This window comes from Stegodyphus dumicola, chromosome 9 (assembly GCF_044657685.1).
Source record: "Stegodyphus dumicola isolate Sdum_Otavi_A_Nest chromosome 9, ASM4465768v1".
Classification (NCBI taxonomy): Eukaryota; Metazoa; Arthropoda; class Arachnida; order Araneae; family Eresidae; genus Stegodyphus; species Stegodyphus dumicola.
Genome location: NC_140776.1, coordinates 151,305,377 through 151,328,355, shown reverse-complemented (window position 1 = coordinate 151,328,355; position 22,979 = coordinate 151,305,377). Strand labels below are relative to the sequence as shown.

The following is a 22,979-nucleotide window of genomic DNA, read 5'->3' as shown; positions in this document are numbered from 1 at the left end:
TACTGTTTCTGATAGTTCCGTTTTGTTTTTGTTCCATTTCATACTGAGCCAAAGGTATGGGGATAGAACTAGGCCAAAATCCGTAAATATGAGCAGGAAATGCGTGGTATGACTTCAGTTAAATCGTTCAGAAATTCAGAAACGTTCAGTTAAATCTTCCTTATTAATGTCAGGAAGTATCATCAGTATAGCGAATATAGAACCTAAAAAACAATTTTTAAAATAAATTTACCTCAAAATAGTGCACATAAATATCAGTAAGTACACTGGTGTGCAAAAATTAAGGACGAGACGGTTTTTTTCAATATAACTTTGTACAAAAGCTTTCCAAATCAACACATTTAATACCGTAAGATTCCCAATACGTAAGGACATGAGTAATGTAAGCAACACTTACTAAAAGAGAAATCAGAGGGATAAAAAGAAGCTTTATTGAAAAGGTAGCATGGAGAGCAATGCGACTGAAGGCCGAAACATCCCTGTGATGGGTGTTCAGCAAGAAACATCCTGTCTTTAATAGGGGATATGATCTCCTCTGATTGCTAGGCAGGTTTCACAGCGTCTGCCCATGCTGAGAATGAGGGTGTCAATGAGCTGTTGAGGCACTGCTGGCAGCGCCAATCGAAGCTCCGGAATCGTTACTGGTGGTAAGGTACGAGCTGCCAAGCGTCTGCCTAGAAAATCCCATACATGCTCGATAGGATTGAGATCCGGAGATCGTGCCGGCCAATTCATACGTTCAATATCGTCACTTTCTAAGAGCTGTTCGGCAGCTACTGTGCGATGACATGGTGCATTGTCGTCCATGAAAAGGAACTGCGGACCCATAGCGCCTCTAAAAAGACGCACATATGGAAGAAGAATACAATAACGTTACAATAACGGGTCCCGTTGACTGAACCTGCGTCGAAGATGTGAAGGTCTGTACGACTACCAAGCATGATGCCTCCCCAAACGAGAACACCACCACCTCCATACCTGTCCCTTTCAATGATGTTCGAGGGATGATTGCGGCTTCCCCGCTCTCTCCAGATGAGTATGCGATGAGAATCGCTACTCAGACTGAATCTGCTCTCATTTGTAAAGAGTACTCGTCCCCATTCATTGTCTCTTCAATTCCTGTGTTCCCGGCACCACAGAGAACGCGTTCTCCGTTGGGCAGGCGTTAGAGGTACACACCGTACAGGGCGTCGTGCAAACAGACCACCACCGTGCAGTCTTCTGGCCACGGTAAAACGCGATATCGGTCGTCCACTCGCCTGTGTCGTGTGTCTAGCTATTTCTCCCGCTGTCTGCCGCCTGTTTCTTCTGGCCTGTAAGGCAATATACCGGTCATCTGCGGGTGTGGTTCCTCGTGGACGACCACTACTGAACCCCCGGATAGCTGTTCCTATAGTTTGAAATTGTGTCCAAAGTCGTGAAACGATGCTGTGAGCAATTCCGAATTCTGCAGCCACACTTGTCACACTGCGGCCTTCCTCCAACTTCCCAATGATTCGACCTCGGGTAAAAGCATCCAGATGTCGTCTAACAGATTGATTATTCGCATTTCTCGCTGAGGCAGCAACTCGGTGTGATTTTAACTGCTATACGGCGTGCAATCTCTTTGCCAGAAATACTGATCTTACACCGACATCATGCTTTATACTACTCAGACACTCCCCCATTACGTCTACCTGCATATCTGCGTATGTAAACAAATAAGAATACTACAAATAAATTTACAAAGAGCTCGTGCTACTTTACCGAATGCTCTACAGTTTGCAAAAGAAGAAAATATCAATATCATCTTTGCACAAGAACCATTTATTTCCTCAACAAGGAAATTGGAAATTCCATCGAGGCTATTTTATCATCTTTCGCATTCTCATAAATCTGCTATAATCTACATTGGGCCTCTAACTCCAATAATAGTTCATACTACTCTACATACAATAACTATCAAATTAGAATTTCTTATTCATCCTTTATTTTGTACCTCCATTTATGCTCCTCCATCATTAGACTTGCAAGAGATACTTACAGAACTGGACTCAATTCAACTGCCTCCAAACTCAAATCACATCCTTGCAGGAGACTTCAACGCACATAGCCCTATATGGGGAGCGCCGGTTGAAAATAATAGAGGTAGACTGCTTTTAGAATTTATTCAAGAAAAACGACTTACAATTTTAAATAACGCTAATAGTCCACCTACATTCCTGACATTAAGAGCACAAGGTTGGATTGACTTAACTCTCGCAACGCCTAAAATAGCATCCTTAATCACAAATTGGAAAGTTTCTGAAATAGAATCTTTTAGTGATCACCGATTCATCACCTTTGAAATACAATCTGATTTCACTTTTAATAAAAAAACGTCGCTTCAAAACTCATTATGGCGGACACAATAAATTTATAGCTAATCTACAAAATTACTCTGCCAGTATTCTTCATTCCTTAAAAACAGCCTCTTCAAAAGCGGAAGTAAATTCCTCTGTTTCATACCTCATAAATAGTATAACAGAGATCTGCAACTCCTCATATAAACGATGCTCAGGTACCAAAAAATTAAGTACTCCATGGTGGAACCAAAATCTTGCAATAGAAAGAAAAAAAGTAAGAGCTCTCAGAAGAAGATACAAAGCCTGTATAGAAGATACAGAAAGAACTCACTATAAAATAGCTTTCCAAAAAGCAAGAGCGCATTATAAAAGAAATATCAGAATATCAAAAATTAATAGTTGGAAAACATTTTGCACTTCTACCTCCAAAATTTATGGCTCCGCCTTCAAAATAGCGCACAATAAAATTTTCACTCCTCCTTCATTATCAATGTACAGCTTCTCTGAATCAATTTCCTCTTCCCAAGCTGCGTTAGAAATTTTATCAAAACTATTCCCACAAGATGAATATAGATCGAATCATACCACAGATACAGAAGCATCTAACAGTTCTTCTATACGTCGTCCTAATCCACCAACAGTTATCATCCCTCCAAAGATCGATGAATTGGAACATATCATCAAAAGACTAAATAACAGGAAAGCACCAGGTCCCGATGGTATCGACAACATCATCTTAAAACTTATTTTTTATAATAATCTACAAATTATTATATCATTCATTAACGCCTGCTGGTATAACTTAACATTTCCTAATATATTAAAAAATGCAGAAGTTGTTTTGCTCCTCAAGAAAAATAAACCAGCCACAAACCCTCTATCTTATAGACCAATATGCCTTCGTCCCACGTTGGGCAAACTCCTTGAAAAACTAATCCTTTCAAGACTTTTATGTCATCTAAATAAGAATAAAATCATGCATGAAAATCAGTATGGATTCACACCAAATAAATCAACAGATCATGCTTTTCAAAAAATGCAAGAAGTCTTAAAGATGAATGAATCAAAGAATCTTCATTCAATAATAATTTCGATAGATATTCAAGCAGCCTTCGATTCAATCCGCTGGAAAGACATCATAACAATTCTAGAAATAATAGCATGTCCTCAGGATATCCTTCATATTATCAAAGACTACCTATGCAATAGAACTCTACAATATTCTTCAGATTCCGGTGTAATAAATTATAAATTAGCAAAAGGTTGTCCTCAAGGATCTTGCTTAAGCCCTACGTTTTGGAATCTTATAGCAAACGAAGTTTTAAAACTATACGACAATATTAATCATACCCATATCCAAGCATACGCAGATGATTTTCTTCTCATTGTGAACGCAAGTAGCCGGAAATCAATAGAAATTAACTCCAGTTTTTCTTTAAATATCTTCCGCAACTGGACAGAAAAATTTCATCTTAAAATTTCTACTACAAAATGTAAAGCACTATATATTCCAAAAAGAGGTACTTCCATAAAAAACCTAAGAAAGCCAATAATCAAAATTTCTCAAGAAAAAATCAAAATTGACAAGAGCATCACATATCTGGGAATAGTATTAGATACTCGGCAATCCTGGCATTTCCATATTCAATATCTCAAAAACAAAACTTTAACCCTTCACAATTCTCTTAGATCTGTAACAGCCAGCACTTGGGGTATATCCTCAAAATTAGAAAAAATTCGGTACATAACAGTTATTGAAAAAATACTACTATATGGTGCTTCCGTCTGGGGTTTAACCTTGAATTCCCAGGCTCAGAAGCATTTACTTTCAATCCAAAGACCTTTCCTCCTCTCTCTAGCAAAAGCATATAGAACTACTCCAACTAGTGCGCTACAAATAATAACCGGCATCCCTCCAATTACTTTATCTCTAATAAAAGAAGCAAATAACGTAAGAATATCAAAACTAAGAATTCAAAGCATAATGAATAATAATGTATTTCAACCCACAGATTTTGAATATCTTAAACACAACTTAGAGCTACATCCTACATATTTTTACACAAAATCCCTATTAGGAACCTTTGAACTCAATAAATATGAACTCACCATATATACTGATGGTTCGAAATCTGAAGCAGGCGTTGGTAGTGCATATTGCGCATTCCGAAAAATTTCAAATATTAAAAACTGGAATATTCGTTTAAACAATAACAACTCAGTTTTTCAAGCAGAACTTTTTGCAATCAAAGAAGCCATATGCTTCGCAAAAGAACTTTCTTTACCATCCTTAATTCTCTCTGATAGTGCATCTGGTATTCAAGCTATAATTGGACACAGTCGATCGCCTATTGTACAAGAAATCCATTTTCTACTTTCTCAATTTGAAAACAATAATAGACCACATTTCAAATGGATTAAAGCACACATCGGTAATAGTGGTAACGAGCTCGCAGACGAACTAGCAAAAGGGACTGAAAACAATTCTTCCCTTCCAAATTACTCAATTCCATATCCAATATCATTTCTAAAAACAAAATTAGAAACAGAATTAATGCACTTATGGAAGCAAACCTGGACTGAAGTAACTACCGGCAGAAGAACTTTTACTTTCATATCAAAACCTTCAAGATCATTAATATCTACCAACCGTTCAATTACATTTTTCCTAACAGCTCATTGTCCATTTCCAGAATACCTTCATAGATTCGGGCTTCACCATACAAATCTCTGTACCTGTGGTAATGAAGGCACAATAGATCATTATCTCTTTCACTGCAACCTTACTAAAGATTATCACCTTAAAGCATACAATTTTACTTCTGCTCAGTTATGGTTTCAACAGTTATTAAAAAGTAATATTCTCAGAAATAATCTTCATAATATAATAAATTATATCTCCGCAAACATCGATAATCTTAAAGGAACTTGAAATCACTATTCTTTGTTCATTTACCTTACTTAATATGCCATTCTTTCTACTACCTCATTTTAATGCTTTCACTCAAGACTATCTTTATTTAAACCTTCAAGATCTATCAAGCTCGATCAAGAATTTAAGGATATTTTCTAACTCCATCTCCTTAATATATTAATAAAGTCTCAACTCAAGATTTTTAGTCAAGTCTTTTACTCAAGAATGACTCTCTATCAAGAATTTCCACGAACTTTTCATTCAGGTCATCCTAATTCATTCAAATACTATTTCTCAACAACTTTTATTCAATTACTGCTCTTCATTCTCCATAATGAAATACTTTACTCTTTACATATCTTACATTCTCAGCCTCTACTATTCTTATACATTATGTTGTTCATTTTCAAAATTTGTAACGATCTTCTTAAGTATTTACTTATCTATTTACGTTTCATTTACTTTCATATTTCTTTAGGTATTATGTTTTTATATATTTAATTTCTTCAATTTTTATTATATAATTCTCAAAATTCTGATACTTTATTTGACTTCATATATAAGAACATTGTATTTATCTTATTCTAAATTTTTAACTTTTATTTATTGTATTATTTATATATTTATTTCTTGATATTTTATTTTTATTATGTAATTATCAAAATTCTAAAATTTTATTGTATTTTATATAACAAATAAGTTGATTGTTGTTGTTGATTCCATCAGTTGGTAGATGATTCCATCAGTTGAGCGTAAAAGCTGAATGTCTTAAAGGCGGTGCAGCTGCTCATCTGATGGTAAATAAATAAATAAATATCTGCGCATGTGCTACAGTACATCACCTTACTTAATCTCCTGATTGGTCTTTCTGTCCGCTCTGCCTCTTCGTTCAGCTGATATGCTAATTTTTCGACTTCGTCCTTAATTTTTTCACACCAGTGTATGTACTGAGAGTTTACTCATAGATAATCTTTCAATTTGGTGATAATTATTTTAGAAAACGAAATGAGTCAGACTCAAATAAAGTTTAGTGAAAAAAATTAATTCCTCAGTTTCAGTATATGTGAAATATGTTGTTTTTGTTAATGTGTAAACTGCTGTATATACGTGGCTTTTGCTAAAATGTAAATTGTTAATTAATGCAATTTTCTAAAAGAAAAATTATTAATTTTACTAAAATGCATATTGCTAATAATAGCAAGAAAGAATATTTACAAGTACCTGAACATAAAATATTGTTAGTTACACTTTGCATACATATTTTTTTGAACACTAGTAGATCTGGGTGATACACTTTGTAGTCCCATTTCTGCATAATTTATTTATTTATTACGTGCACTGTTATGTATAAAATTATATGCAATTAGGATTTATACCCAAATTCAAAATTTCATATTTTAATACCTCAAAATATCTGCAATGGTCTTAGTTCATCAGTTTTTTCTCTATAAATCTCTTGATTACTTTCTAAACGTTTCGAATTAGAAAACTTTTCCACTTTATAAAAGCGAGTTGAGACTCAATCCAGAGACTTGATTTTAAATATCACTCTTCAAAGCTGTTTAGTTTCAAGAAATATTACTGAAATTCTTTCAAAAGGCAGCATCATCCGTTATACTGAAACTAATACGACTACTTCGGTATCAATTAAATAATAGGAATTAAACAACAGAATAAAATTGTTTAGACTACATAAAAAGAAAATTTTACCCTTTATATAAAGATCAATAGCATCTGCTTCTGTCATCTTATAGCCTGCTTGAAATGCTATGTGTCCTAAGTATTCAACGGGAGAAACCTATATATAAGCAAAATGAAAAAGAGTAAGAGAAATATAAATTATCTGTTTAAAGATTCCCGTTTTCTCAAAGCTAATAAAAATACAATGGTAACGTACTTTTGAACGAAATCTTCCTAATCTAACAAACTTAATTTACTTAACTTAAGGTCACAGGAGTTAATATTAAACTTAAGGTCACAGGAGTTAATATTAGTGTAAAAATGTTTCTTCATTTAAACAATAAATAATATTCGAAACCATCTAAGTTCTAAATAAATTACTGAATGCTTATAATGGTGATTCTGTTTTATGGTAAACAAAAGAAAAAGAATGCATAAAATAAGGTTTAAGATGTTTCTTATGTGTCTCTAAAACATATTATGTGTTTCTAAATATATTAGTGTAAAAATGTTTCTTCATTTAAACAATAAATAATATTCGAAACCATCTAAGTTCCAAACAAATTACTGAATGCTTATAATATTGATTCTGTTTTATGGTAAACAAAAGAAAAAGAATGCATAAAATAAGGTTTAAGATGTTCCTTATGTGTCTCTAAAACACGTGATGACTTCTATAGACGCAATTAAATTCAAATCCTAACTCATGTATTTCAAAGAATTTGTCTAAAATCCTCGATATCTGAAAATTTAGCAGCAATCAAAATCAAGAAACTACGTTTTTCTTCTATTTTCTTATAAGTGGATGACTTATTTTTGCCTTCAAACCACATTTTCATTTATTAACACTATTTGGCGAAACAACATATAACTTTCCATCTCTTCTCTCGATTTTAACTCTTGTTTAACATACAAGATGCGATGTTTTGGATCTGAGTGAACAGTTTTGGCACTCAAAAAGACCAACTGCAATCAATATGCCAGCATGGTTCAAGAACACAATTAAGAATAAATATGCGATCAGCCGCATTAGAGACTGCACTACCATTGCTAAAAGCATTGCTGACAACCTGAAGTGACTTCTTTCCTTAGACACCATGCCGTCAGCAGCCTACTCTGTACATATATTATTTTACTTAATGTTTTGTGTTTTTTTTTGTTTGTTTGTTTTGCTGTTTTTAACTATATTTAATATTATGACTACTCCAGAACTCATTTAATGTATTCCACAATTTGAAATGTATTTGGTCATCTTTACATCTGTACCTGATTTTTATAGCACATCCTTAATATAACTGTATGCCTAACATGTACGATAATAGTGAAAAGTGTTCCGCTTAGTCTCAGCAGTCCCCACCATGCACCTTTTTTCCATGTTCTGGTCCTTATTTCAATGTTCCTCGTTTCGTGGCCAATCACCGGAGGACACAGTACTAAGCTCTTTAATTATATGTATTAATGTATTTTTTTTAATTCCATCGACGGGATCCAATAGGCTGAAAAGCACCTAACCCAGTGGGTCAGCTGTTCCGTCGATGGTGAAAAGAAAGAAAAGTTTTGGCACTCACGTCAGATAAAAATTACTTTTATTTCATTTATTTTTTAGCCTTAGCTTACGTCACAAGCTCCACAACATACAGTGTCTGTCAGAAAAGTGGATATACACTTTATATGGTATCTATGGACTTTTTAAAAATCGGACCAAATGATGGTTTCCTCTCAATAGATATTATTACTAACATGACTGCATAATGAGGTTATAACGTAAAGCAATGAATCAGAGTGCCAGGCGCTAATGTCGTTTGGGTAGCGTAAAAGCATCTTAAATTGGTATTTCAAATTTGGAAAATGTTGCTGAAATGTAATGAAAATGGTGACCAAAATTTGCAGGGCAACGTTCAGCGCTACTGGTAATTAATTAGATGTCTTTGTGATAAATTTGAGACATTTGGTATCATTTGTGAAAGCACATGGGAAAATCTGGAGAACATCATATAACAGCAAGTCTTGCTTCATTGGCTGTGGTATTAGAAAAGTTTAAACACTCGCCATAGAAATCAGCCACAAAACGTGAACAGCAATAGGTTTAGCAATACAGAAGATAAGGTTTAGCAATACAAGTGTAACTTAACCTGATTGAAAATTTGCCAGGACACTAGATAAGACGAAGATGTGCATTTGATTTCTCAGCAAGTTGAGCTGATTTAACATTTTAAAATATTTTATCTATGGTAGAGGGGGATAAAGGATAACGTGAATACAGCAGTTGCAGGATACACTGGTGGATTTTGCTAATGAAATTAGAATAGCCTCTACATAAACCTTCACTTTGGCCGACGATGCTCGAGCAACAATTAGCCGTTGTAATAATTGACTCTGACAGGTACTGCGCTCAGCATCTACTGTAATTGTAAAGGCTAAATGTAATGTGTGCCTCATGATATATGCACAAATTTAATACTAACATACTGGGTCATATGTAAAGTTCTACGGTTTCTCATTTCAATGCAGGTTTTCTTCTAATGATTCTCTTAAGCTGATAAGAAGTAACCTAAATCAAAGTTTATGTTTAAATACGTTCTTTTTTGCTCACGTTTAGTAATTCTGCACGTTTTGCGGTGTAATTTGTCTTCAATGCAATGACAAGAATAAGTTCATTTTCATCATATTACAGTCCTTTTTACTTTAAAATTTAAATGACAAATTTTAGTCACAGATTAGTTATTTGCATTATTTATATTATGTATATTAGTATAATTATGTACATTCATTGCCATAAAAATTTGCGCACCAAGAAATAATTATGGGATCGTAACGAAACTTGGCATGAAGGTACATGTCGGGTAGATACGCAAATGATTAGATGCAGCCTGATTGCACATTGCGTAATGCCACTAGAGGGCGTTGAAATTCTTTCTTCTTGGAGTATAAAACAGGTAAGCGGGGCTTGTTTGATATACTTAATCTTTTGCTAAGAAAACGCTGAGGTAGACATGCCGTTACGCAGACATCGAAGCCAATATCAGCAGCTGTCAGAGTTTGAGAGGGGAAAAATCATCGGTATGATCGAAGCTGGATGGTCAGCTCGGCGAGTAGCTCGTCAGGTACGCCGTTCTGATTTTACTGTAAGGAGGTGTTGGAAACAATGGACAGAAGAGACGTCATTTACACGGCGACCAGGCTCAGGACGCCCTCAACAAACCAGTCGTCGTGAAGACCGTCACATCATACGACACGCACGCGTAGAGCCAACTGCTTCATTGGCCGCTATTCAGATACAGGCAGCAGCTTCATTAGGGGCCCCTGCGTCTTCTCGAACCATCGCAAGGCACCTGGTTGAAGGATATCTAGTATTGCCATGCCCATTACGTGTTCTGCCAATGACACCCACCCACCGACGCCTCCATTTGGAGTGGTGTCGCGCACGATAGGATTGGACTTTAACGGAATGGAACCAGGTCCTCTTCGGCGACAAATCTAGATTCAGTTTGACAGGTGATGACAATCGTGTTCGTGTGTGGAGGCCTCGTGGTAAAAGCCTCGGTCCTGCCTTCGCTTTACAGCGACACACCGTTTCCACAGTTGGTGTGATGGTATTGGATGCCACTGCTTACGATACACGGTCACACCTAATATTGATCCAAGACACAATGACAGGCCAAGCGGTAAGTCCATGCCATCCTTCAGCCACATGTGTTGCCACTCATGGCAGGGCTCCCAGGAGCCGGTTTTCAACAAGACAATACTCGGCCACACACAGCACGGATCTCACAAGACTACATCCGCCCCATCAGCACCCTATCCTGGCCTGATCGATCTCCAGATTTGTCACCAATCGAGCATATATGGGATCATTTGGGACGGAAAGTTGGACAGCCTACGAGATTGCTCGAACTAGAGGCGCGTTTCCAGCAACTGTGGAACGAGATGTCTCAGGACACCATACGGAACTTGTATGCCTCAATGCCCACTCGTATCGCATCGTGCATTCGCGCTAGAGGTAGTCCAACAGGGTACTAAAACTTCCGTTCATGTGTACTTTTTCCTGCAATAAATGATCGTTTTTTTCTTTGATTTTTTAATCACTTACTTATATGAAAGTAGCACTTACATATGTAAAATTTCGTTTCATTCTGACAACTCTTTCTTGGTGCGCAAATTTTTATGGCAATGAGTGTATATTAGTTATTTGTTCGTAAGATTTGTGTTATGTATATACGAAGAAAATTATGTTTCTGATGATACAGTTCGAAGATGTTTGAGGAAATAAAACGCGGAAATTTCAGCTTCGGAAATGAAACGCGCTTTATAAACAATCAAACCATCCTCTATAAACAAAGAACTATTAAAAGAAGCTATGGCTGAAAATACACGTTATGTAGTTCAGGAACTATCAAACAGATTAAATATTCCGGAAAATGTAGCAGATTGCCATTTGAAGAAGACTTTATATATGTTACCGGCAAAGTTTGAAACACCGGCATTCTATAGAATGCCTAGTCATTGTATATAATGCCGGACAATTTTAGGTAAAGTATAATAAGAGAATTATTGTATACTTTACTTAGACATTGTATATAATACCTAGGCATTCTATAGAATGACAAAAAAAGTTTATGATAAGGCTATTATTTAAAAGACGTTCATTCGTCTAAAATACAAATGTTATTTCGAAAAATTAATGAAAGAGTGCCATTAAAAAACTGTTCTTTGAAATATGTAAAAAAAAAAAAAAGATATTGAGGTGATCTTGATACAGTGTAATAAATTTGTATTTTCTATCTGGCTGAAACTTGTAATCTGTAAGATCAACCTGACAACATAAGTTAAATTCAGCAACAATCGTTGAAGTATAACATTGATGCCCTTTTTAATACCTTTTAGTTTTTTTCTGGCAAGGCTCACGAAGGTGGTTGTTACAGTTCAATATCATTACGTGTAACGTTTTTGTAATTGGTTGAAAGTTCTTTTAACACTCTGTCACGTCGTTCCTGTACAGTACTCAAATGAGTTTTCATGAAATACGGAAAATAACTCAGTGTCCGTGACGCAATACTGCATAGTATTGACGCTTTCTTTAACAGGATAAATGAATGTATATTTATTTTCCCCAAACATCACAACCTAGCAATTGGGCGGCCAATAGTCCCGTGGTTCCTTCTTAGCAGTCATTTTGGCCTTTTTGCATCATTTTTTAACTTCTGGTAAGTAGTTTCGGTTCTTCGAAATGAATCGGAAATGTACTTTATATTTTTCCGGTTTGTCATTTGGCATTCTATAGAATGCCTAGGAAATGTGTGAAATAGGAATCGTTTCATACATTGCCGGCTAATTTTAGGCATTATATACAATGCCTAGGCGTTCTACAGAATGCCGAATTTCATACTTTGCCGGTAACAAATATAAGCTGCTACAATGTATGTGTACCATATACGGAATAAAAGCACGCTCGAGTTTCGGCATGGGATTCTTTACTAAAATTCTAAAATTTCTATTATATTCTCTAAAAAGAATTCTTTTTTTGAAACGACTTATGGTTAGAAATGAGAAGTGGATGCTATACAATTACGTTAAGAGAAAAAGATCATGGTGTGAGGCAAAAGAATCTTCTTCAGTAACATCGAGAGGGCGTCTGCATCTCAAAAAAATAACGCTTCATGCATTGAAAAAAGAACAAACAAAAAAAAAATTGTATACTACGATTTGTTGCCACCAAATCATACAATAGATGCAAAAAAATAATGTTCCTAAATGGCAATTTTAAAAGCATAAATCGAAGCAAAGAGCGCAGAACTGGCTTCCATCATCGTAATGTTCAACTGCACATTTCGATGAATGTCAGACAAAGATTTCTTGAGTATGGATGGGATGTTTCGTGTAATCCCTCATATTCATTAAGACCCCTCGGATTTTTCATCACTTCATGTCGCTTCAAAACTCTCTGAATAATCTGGATTTCCCTTCTTTGGAGACTGTAAAATATGCTTCAACAGCTTCTTTATGCATAACCCCAATGACGTTTTTTAAAAAAGAAATTATTTAGCTGCTTGAGAGGGTGATGGCAGAAAGTCACAGAACACAATGATACTTATGTAATTCAATTAATTTTTTTTTATGTTTTTAAATTGCTTCATTTATATGTATCATCAAGGAACAGTAGAACTTTCCGGATAGCACAATAAATCTCAAAATTTTCCTTTGTGCGACTGCGTATTATATAAGGCTTTGCAAGTACATATAAGTCATAAAATTACGTAGACGTAAACTACATATAAATATCTTAAGTCTTATTAAAGACAAATGAACATCTGTTTTTATTCATGAAGTTTCTGACTGTCAGCAGAATTCATCTTTAGCCAGCGTTTCATCACCCATCTGCTTAATGGTTTTACTCTTATTCAAGATATTCTAGAATGTACATATAATAAACGAAAATTAGAAGTGCAAATTAGAAGTTCAAAATTTAGAAGTAATGATGTAGGAACACCGAGACGTAGAAACGCAGAAAAATACTGATGATAAAGCATGTAGATGGCGTATTGAAGAGGAAAAATTCCGTTTGCCTAGTATGCTAATGTGTTGAGATCGTAGTATCTAAGAAACTTAGCAGTCGAGGCAGTTTTAATTTCATTTTTATATTCCAGTTGACGTTTATGGCCAACATTCACTTGGCACTCTAGTCGTGCCTATTCAAGAACATTTACATTTTTGATACTTTTGTGAAAGCGAACATAGAGAAATTACATCCTAGCAGGGTAGAGAGCGAAGCTGAAAGACGCAGTTGTCCGATATGGAAGCACAAGAAGAGAAAGGTTCTGGATTGAGTTAAAAGTTCAGTTCGCAATTATTACTTCATCAGCGCTGCGAGAGCCATGCAAAATGGAATGATCTAGAAATGACGCAATCCAGAGAAGTTATTAGGATTTTTATAACAGGCAGAAGTTACCGTTTGTTTAAATTGTAATTCTGATTCACATATTTTTTATCTTATATATGGAATTATGTAAAATTTCAATAGCAGTATTTCTAAATTTTGCGTTTATTACATATATATATTAAAATTCCTCCTTATGCTTTCATTTTTGTTTTATCAACTGTAGCCGAGAGATTACTTTTTACCATCATATTCCGATTTTATGAACTGAATCCCATTTCAAACCCAACTCGTTGATATCAGTAACATGTATTATTGATGCTAGCGATTATTTGGACTATTTATCCAAGTGCAAATAATCCAGGTGGTCATTTATTTATATTTAATATAAATAAAATACTTATTTTTTCAACTAAAATATCTTCGTAATTTATTGAATTATGATGCATAATAAACGTCCGAAACAATATAATTTTGATACATATTCTCTTTAGAACATTTATTAAATGCGTTACTAAAACGTATAAAAAATTAATAAATAAAGACAAATACTACTTACGATAGATTCTGCTATTTGAGAATAATAATCCAATTGTAATTCAAATGTAGTCTTGGAATTCAGTTCAAGTACGTCCATAATTTGTTGGGACAGACGTTTGTGTACATCCCATTCTTCTATACTTATATGCAGGAAATATTCTTTCAGATCTTGAATGTTCTATTAAAAACACATTAATCAAATAATGACAACGAAATAATTGATAAAATTAATTTCACATTAAAATACAAGAACTAATACTAGTATATTTTGTAATGAAAAGAAAAAAAATGGAAGCTTGTTTTAATCACTAGCGAAAACAAAGTCTACTTTTTAACAGTCATCCAGTCCTTTTCATTTTGCATATTAAAGCCTTGAAGCGTATTCAAGAAGAACTGTGCAAATTAAAAATGTAACACTACGAAAATTTGTATCAAATGAAACTATGCAAAATTTTATTTCATGAAAATCTTTACTTAATAATTAAGTGCAAGGTTCATTTTCCTAATTAAGGCAAATGCAAATAAAAATGTGAATTATGTAGCATAAAAGGAATATCGAATTATAAAGCATTTATAATATACTAGCGCATATTATTTTACACTTACTTGAAAGTGTGCTTGGCGGCATATGACAACAAATGACATGTCTGGAATATTGAAATTTTAAAACATTCAGAGCTACAAATTCAGTTCTAGTACGTGTAGTTCTTGTTCTATTTAAATAAATAATTCCTACACACAAAAACGCGATTCTCTTTCCAGATATTTACAGCATTTTTATAACTAAATACCACCAGATCAAATAGTTTTTCATACACAACCAATAAAATATAAACATGAACAATAAAGTGCAAATTTAAGCTTCTATGAATAAAGTATTCTTAAATTACTTCTAACTATTTCTGAAAATGAACGTTATTTTAAAAAAATGGTAAAACATTCTTTCCTGGAAACGAAGACATAACACATTCAAACTGATATTTCAAGGATTATTTCATAGATTCTCCACCATTAATGATATTATGATTATATGATAGTATTAAATTAAATAACTGAAAATTTATGGTTACTTTATAACTTTTTAATTAAAATTTCCGCGTGCTAAAATTTTTAAATTGTATCTCATATGAGAAAATATTTAAAAATCTATTGCTAATTTAGTTATATGAATCAATCAACAAACAACTATGTACTAGATTATTTATTCATTATTAGCAACAAAAATTAAATGCTTTTAAAAATTTCTAATTTTTAAATCTTATTTCCTAAGCATGAATATAATCTGTTATCCCTAAATAAAGACGCTACCTCGGTAGCAGACTGCGATCAATTTGCATTCTGCAAGGTGAATATAATAAAATAATAAGTATTCTCATGGAATTCTGTATACTTTTACAAAAATTTTTACAAGACAGTATGAAGTTTTAATCGAATGTTTCATGTAAAACAAAGCGAGAGAGCCATGAATAACTGTTAGGACGAGAGTAATAAATATGCTTACTTGCTTTATCGTTTTTGCGTATTCAGGCGGTTGCTGAAATTAAAATAAGGAAAAATAATTAGGAAATTAATTTATTATGTATCACTTTACATTGTGTAATTAGCCATAAATTTTTGTACAATATTATGAAGCATCGGAATTAATTACAATATTGCGCAGGACTAGAATTTATTAAAATAAAAATGATTTTAAGCAAAATTATGAAACCATATTTTCAAATGGGTTTCTTTAAAGATGTTTACTCACTCCTTCTTGAAATTCATTTTGTATGCACATCATAAGCGACGACCAGAAATAAGAAAGAAACGTCGGGTATAAATCTTCTTGCAGAACTTCGTGCAGAGATTCCATCTGTTCATCAAGATAATTCATGTATTTGTCAAACGACTGAAAGTGAAAAGGGAACATTAACCTAAATATAGCATTTATTTCCCACAATCGTACCAAAATAGAACAACTTAAAATCATTTTTATTTCAAATAAATTTTAAAATTTCATTACCTTGTAGGGATTTATATTGTATGACTGCGACGACGATTGCAAAAATATAGGTCAAATGAAGACCCTTAAACCGGATAAGAAACTGGGTGTATACATATATACTTTTGGTACCGCCGATTGCAATAAGAACGTGAGGTGCATAATTAGATGTCACAGCAGTCGCATATACAAAATTTCAACGTTCTACGACTAATTGTTTTTGAGTTATGCGAGACATACATACATACAGACATCAAAACCCATTTTGAATCTATTTTAAATCCATTTTACAATCTGTTTTGGAAAAACGAGCCCTTTATTTTGTTCGTACGTACAGATTTCAAACAAACAAATATAGAAAATGGATTCAAAAACGATCAAAATGGATATTTCCATTGAAATTGAATGATGCCCGAAATTTTTCGTGAATATTGTACATTACTTTGTGCAAGGAAGTAAAAAACGCAATCTGCGATGCAACAGTACAATATCTTATGCTGCCAACTGGCTCCCCAACTTGTTATGTTATTTAACAACAACGAGTTTTCACAATACTGAATCAAAAGTTTAATATATTTTGCCATATAAAACTATTCATTTGAAGTGTTATGTGGCAGATCTGCTCTTGATGAACCCTTGTTATTAATACGTCAACCACAGAATTGTTAATTCTTTCTGTTTCTAACTAACTCTGTAGCATTTTACTGATGTCGACTGATTGTTGAGGTAAATGGAAATGAGAGTGCATGTTTCCTGGCAAAGAATGGAATGACCGTCCTCCAAAAACCCAGAAATTTAATGACCTACATTCTGCTAGGAGATTGATAGCTATGATATTTAGCAAGATTCATGACTAAAGTTTGAGCTCTTAACATGTCTCTTGAACAAGAAACATAATATTCTCGAGCTTTCTCGTGTTACAGCTGTGGCATTATACTATCTTTCAGCTGGATATGGTTGCTTAAAAGCTCAATCTGTTTTGCGTTAGACTCGAATTCTCCACTGTGTCTCTCTGTGATTCTGGGCAACCCAAGGATAAAGAACATTCAAACATATGCTCTGCACTTTAATTCTAAAACTCAAAAAAAGGTTTTTAAATTCTGTAACCCCAAAATATTCGGCAACAAGATGGCAAATGCCTTAATTACCAAAAGTCAAGTATCAGTAAATAAATAACAATACTAAAAACATACATGTATGTTCCCCATATGCTTTAAAAAATATCTAGCTTCCTATTGCTTATGCAAATTCTATGTAAAATGAATAGAGTAGTTGTTACGATGTATTATTTAAAGGAAAATGATAAATAAGTGTTTACAGTATGCGCACACTCATGATAAATATAGCTATACTAAGTCTAATGAAACAGCCTATTGTATACTCAACGTAAAATATTCTTTTCCTCGAGCAAATACTGAATGATACAGAATAAATGTAACTGATAATGAAATTCCATTACATGTAAAACGATGATAAAATGATTTACCTAATTTCTTATCAGACGCTTCTAGATATCCCATTTAATTTACCAATAACAACATAACATTTGCGTACTGTCAACAATTCAGAATTAATATTTCATGTATGCATGGCACGTACGAAGGAATATTAAAATTGGAAATGCTGTGCATAAATTGGAAGTGCTATGAGCCTAGAAAGCATATCTATAATAATAAAAGCAAGTGTAATGTGTCTGTCTGTCTGTCTGACCGAGCTCTCCAGCCAAATTTATCGCACGCAGGGACCTGGAATTTTTTATACGGAAGCACAAAGGGGCTGGCCACCAGACCTCGAAGCCCGATTTTCGATTTTTGAATTAGAAAAATTTTAAAAAAATTATTTATAATTAATTAATCACGGTTTTTTTTGACTCACTGATATTATTATTTGTTTTCAAATAACGTTCGATTGTAACAATTGATTTCTTTATTCTAGCGTTAGTTTGCTGTTTTGACGATACATTAAATCGATTAATTACAATTCATTTCTTTTTTGTAGCTTGTGGGGGGGGGAAGAGAGAGAGACAGTCTACATGTCCTACACTACTATTCCTGCGCTATTCACTTATCTGCATTTTCTAAATGCACGGGCAACGCCGGGCGGGTACACCTAGTGGTTTATAAATCTCAAACCAAAAGGATGCATCAAATTGATAATTTAATTTATATACGTAGACAAAAGTTTATTTCACAAAAGTATATATCAGAGGCGGCCGGCGATAGGAGACGCGAGCAGCTCTCACAGGTGCGTGATGTGGCTCTAATGGAATTAAAATATCTATATAAAATATGGTAAACTAAAACTGCCCAAAAGAAGTAATTACTTTGTTTCCTTTGTTTTTATAAAGTTACCAAATATTTCTTTCCATTTGAAACCTAATGATGAAACTGGTATAAATCGTGGTCTTGTGGATTTTAGAAAATCTAGATGTGCCTTCCGAACGTTCATGAATTCCAACATGTTCTCAACATAAAGTTTGGCCATCCCCTATTAGCACATTTCCTTGCTTGGATGAAAAAAAGTACAGTGTTTTGAAATAAGATACAATTTTTCTGTTGCAGTGTACACTTCATAACTAAAGTCTGATATCTATGATATATCGTTTCTTAATTTATCAGCAGATGGGGCTTAATTAAAGCATAAATATAAAATAAATAAATACTGGAAAAAAAGCGAATGGTGAAATTTAGGGAATTTTTAACATAGCACAAAAGTAATTTTCAAGTAATACAGGCTGTTTTTGATCTCATTAAATATTAAAAACTGTAATTGAAGCCTTTCATAGTTCCCAAAGAGAAATAAAAGAATTTCTTTTTTGAAACTCTTGAAATAAAAATTAGATCCTGTTTAGTTATAAAAAAAAATTATTAAGATATCTTGGCTACTCTTTAAGTAATCACAATGAAATTTCTTAACTGCTAATAAGTTTTATAACATGAACTTTTTATCATATTATTATAAGGAAAAAAAATGCAGGTAAAACTTAATTAAATCAGAAACAAAGAAGCCTATGAATAAAAAAGCATGAAAGAAAAAAAATCTTAAAACTCATTATCCTAGTTCTTCCTATGTAACACGAATATTCATGGAACTACACTCATGTCCATAAATTAAGGATAATTCGGAGTCACACGAAAATCGAACTCTAAAATAAATATATCACCTGTAAAATCACTACACACATCTTCAAAAAACATATGCAAATTTCAGGAAGTAACCAGATGACACCGATGGTACGTCACAATGACGAGAGTGTAAGAGAATGATATATAAGGAATACAGGCAAAGAAATAAAATTGTTCTCAGGCGCTTTATAAACATTTCAGTGCAATAACCGAATAGTTATGACACAAAGGACGCATTTGGATGATTTTTTTACGTGGTCGAATTATCGACCGTCTGGAATGTGGGCGTAACCAACTGGAAGTATCAGACGAACTTGGAATTGCCCAGAGTGTCATCTCCAGGCTTTGGCAACGATTCCAAAATGATGGTAATGTGAGTAGACGTTACAGCACAGGTCGCCCCAGAGTTACAACGCCGAATGAGGACCGGTATTTGGCAGTTACTGCCAAAAGAAACAGGCGGAGCACAGCCTCAGACCTGTCTCGTCAGCTCTCTTCAGCCACTCGTACGACAATTTCAAGGCAGACCGTGTACAGACGCTTAGGGCAGATTGGTCTATATCCTCGTAGACCTGTCAGATGCGTTCCACTTACTGCAACTCACTGTCGCCTGCGGTTAGCCTGTAGTAGAGAGCATGCATTGTGGACACCGCAACAGTGGGCTTATGTGATGTTTTCCGACGAGTCCAGGTTTAGCTTGCAGTTTGATTCTCGCCGGACTTTCATATGAAGAGCTCCAGGTACCCGTTACCACCAAGAAAACATCATTAAACGGCACCGTTACGGTGGTGCAGGAGTGCTCGTTTGGGGTGGAATTATTCTGGGTTCCAGAACTGACCTGCACGTTCAAATTGGAACCATGACAAGCCAAATCTATCTGGAACAACATGTACGTTTGTTTCGGGACGCCATGGGCGTACAATTTGTTTTTATGGATGACAACGCCCGTCCTCACCGTGCAAACATCGTAAGCGAATGCCTTCAATCGGAAGATATCACCCGTACGGACTGGCCAGCATTCTCACCGGACTTGAATCGAGTAGCGCACGTGTGGGACATGCTTGGCCGACGAGTTGTAGACCGTAAACCTCCTCCTACATGTCTACCGGAACTTCGGAGAGCATTGCCTTTTGAGTGGTGTAATATCCCCCAAGATCAGATCGATAATTTGATACTCAGCATGCCTAGGCGTTGTACGGATTGTATTGCATCGTTTGGGAGACATACTATGTATTAACAGTCATATCAACCATGCAATATTGGTTTTTTGTAAATAGGTTTTTTGTGTTTGTAATTTGCTCCAGGGAGAAAAAATCGCTAATTTTTTTTAATAATATCAAACATATAGCATCTTTTTTTGCTTTTTACCTTTTGTTTAATAAATAAGCTTTACAAATAAGTCAAATTTGTTTTGCTTCTAACTCTTCCTTTGCCTGATTTTGCATTATTCTTAAATTAATGGACATGAGTGTACTTCCGAACCGGATTTTCCGAGTCTATCAACGTACAACAAATCATGAGCACCTTCCATTTACTGAAAAATATACATCTTATTGAAGCCATGGTAATAAAACTTCCTATATTTAATAAAGAGAAGCTATTCTTTGGCCTACCTGATTCGTTGCTGCCCCTTCGAGCCAGGAACATCTAAATTTATCGCATTGTGTATGAACCCTTGATACAACCTCTTTAAGAATTCGGCTCCTAATTTGTTCCAGATGCGAATCCATGGATTGATGAATGAGATTCAATATCCTCAAGACTTGTTCTTTTAAGCTGGCACTGGAAGGTTCTGCGTGAATTTTATCTAAATGTTCTGTCCACTGCATTTTTTGTGGAATATCTTGCAAATACTTTCGAATGTGTTCCACGCTGTTCGCCAAAATACATACCTATGATATATATAATTGAAATTGAATATATTATACCAATATAAGAATTATATTGTTTAAGAATCTAAAGTTTAGATAAAATTGTGCCTTAATTCATTATTACAAAAAATATACTTTGTGATGAAAAGAAAAAATTTATGTAAGCAGAAAATTCATTATTAATTAATATTAGAAGCATATTAGAATAATCATAAATGTAATTGAATTCTGCATTTAGATAATATAAATAATTTGTAAGCATAAAAGTACACAACTTAAGAATAAAATTTTAAAAAATATTTCGACTCATCGCAAAAATATTGTACGTTCATATTATGTTATTACACTCTCCTAAATATTTATGCAGACGAAAATCTGTTTTTTAATATAAATTAAATTATTGTAATCTATATTAGTGTAGTCTATCTACATTTTAAAACTAATTTCCAAAAAATACATTATCTACAACAATAGAATATTTGCGAGCCTAATACAAACAATTGTAGAAGTAATTTTTTTAAAGATGAAAAACCTGCTGATGATAAAAAAAGACATAATTACAATGTTTATAAAATAAAAACATTGCAGTTTTTTAAAGAAAAGTAATACAGAACTTTTCAACGTAATTTTATCACAAGCGATCTTCTCAGATATTGTTATCACCATCATAAATACTCCAGTTTAATCTCGTTATATCCTCAAGAGGAAGCACCACAGCCAAAACTAGATAAGAGCTTATCTTTTCAGGTCAGAAACTTCCGTTGACAGAGTTAAGTGCTTCAGTTTTAATACTTGTATTTATTCCAATAAACATGCATTGGACATTCTCAAATAACCGTGATTTTCTGAGTTGGGAATAAAATTATTCTGTCATTATCGTTAAAAGTATTAGGAGATATCATTGGCTATAACAGCATTGCTTAGCCATTTTCTTTTTGTAATCGTGCTTCAAGAAATCTCTGCATAAAAATAACATATTATTAACCATATATTTATATATCATTAGAACTGTTACGTGCGTAGGTGTTCGTGATGGATTAAATGCACACAAAACCGATGATAGCTTGATGAAATTTATTTTTCCAAAACACAATACAGCTCTGAAATAGTTCGCACAAATACTCGTGTAGCTCTTCTTAGTATGGCAGAGTACAATACGTAGTTCCCTCTTGAAACTATTAAGAACATAGAACAATACAAAACGCTTCATACGTGTAAGCTCGCACAATGATCTCTCAATACTCTGAGCCAGCGGTTCTCAACCTTTTGACTAACACATACGATCTAAACAAAAGGTGAAAAACTTCAGTCCCACCATTATGTTTTACAATGATTATTTTTCAGTTTCTCAATAGAAATATTAAAAAAAATATTTTGCCATTTGAACAACTGGCTATTCGTATTAAAGATGCACACATAAAAAATATTAGATTAAAAATTGGTTACCATATTAAATATCTTTAAGATTTTGATTTAGGTAATAATACTTTAATTCTAAAATTTAATGCGAAATTTTGGCCTGTTTAAGACATCAAATTCCTTAAGTCTGAACTTATTTCGCTTAGTTTTAACTGTAAATTAGAATCCACTTTTAATTTTGTCCTGTATTTATTTTTTAAACATGACATGGAAGAAAATGCTTGTTTACATTAGGTTTTGCATAAAAGCAA

The 22,979-nt window shown here is 33.9% G+C and overlaps 1 protein-coding gene across 10 annotated transcripts in view; it reads right to left on the bottom strand.

Annotated features, from left to right (window-relative positions):
- Window positions 1-22,979, bottom strand: part of LOC118198748 (protein unc-13 homolog 4B-like) — a 130,483-nt gene that overhangs the window by 13,704 nt on the left and 93,800 nt on the right. For 9 of the 10 annotated variants that reach the window (XM_035370503.2, XM_035370506.2, XM_035370502.2 and 6 more), the window contains 5 exons: window positions 21,052-21,330; window positions 16,080-16,220; window positions 15,834-15,866; window positions 14,352-14,510; window positions 6,949-7,036 (listed from right to left, as the gene is read on the bottom strand). In XM_035370503.2, coding sequence (XP_035226394.1) covers window positions 6,949-7,036; window positions 14,352-14,510; window positions 15,834-15,866; window positions 16,080-16,220; window positions 21,052-21,330 — 700 coding nt within the window. The remainder of the gene's footprint in view (window positions 1-6,948; window positions 7,037-14,351; window positions 14,511-15,833; window positions 15,867-16,079; window positions 16,221-21,051; window positions 21,331-22,979) is intronic. The other variant, XM_035370508.2, reaches the window with a different exon arrangement.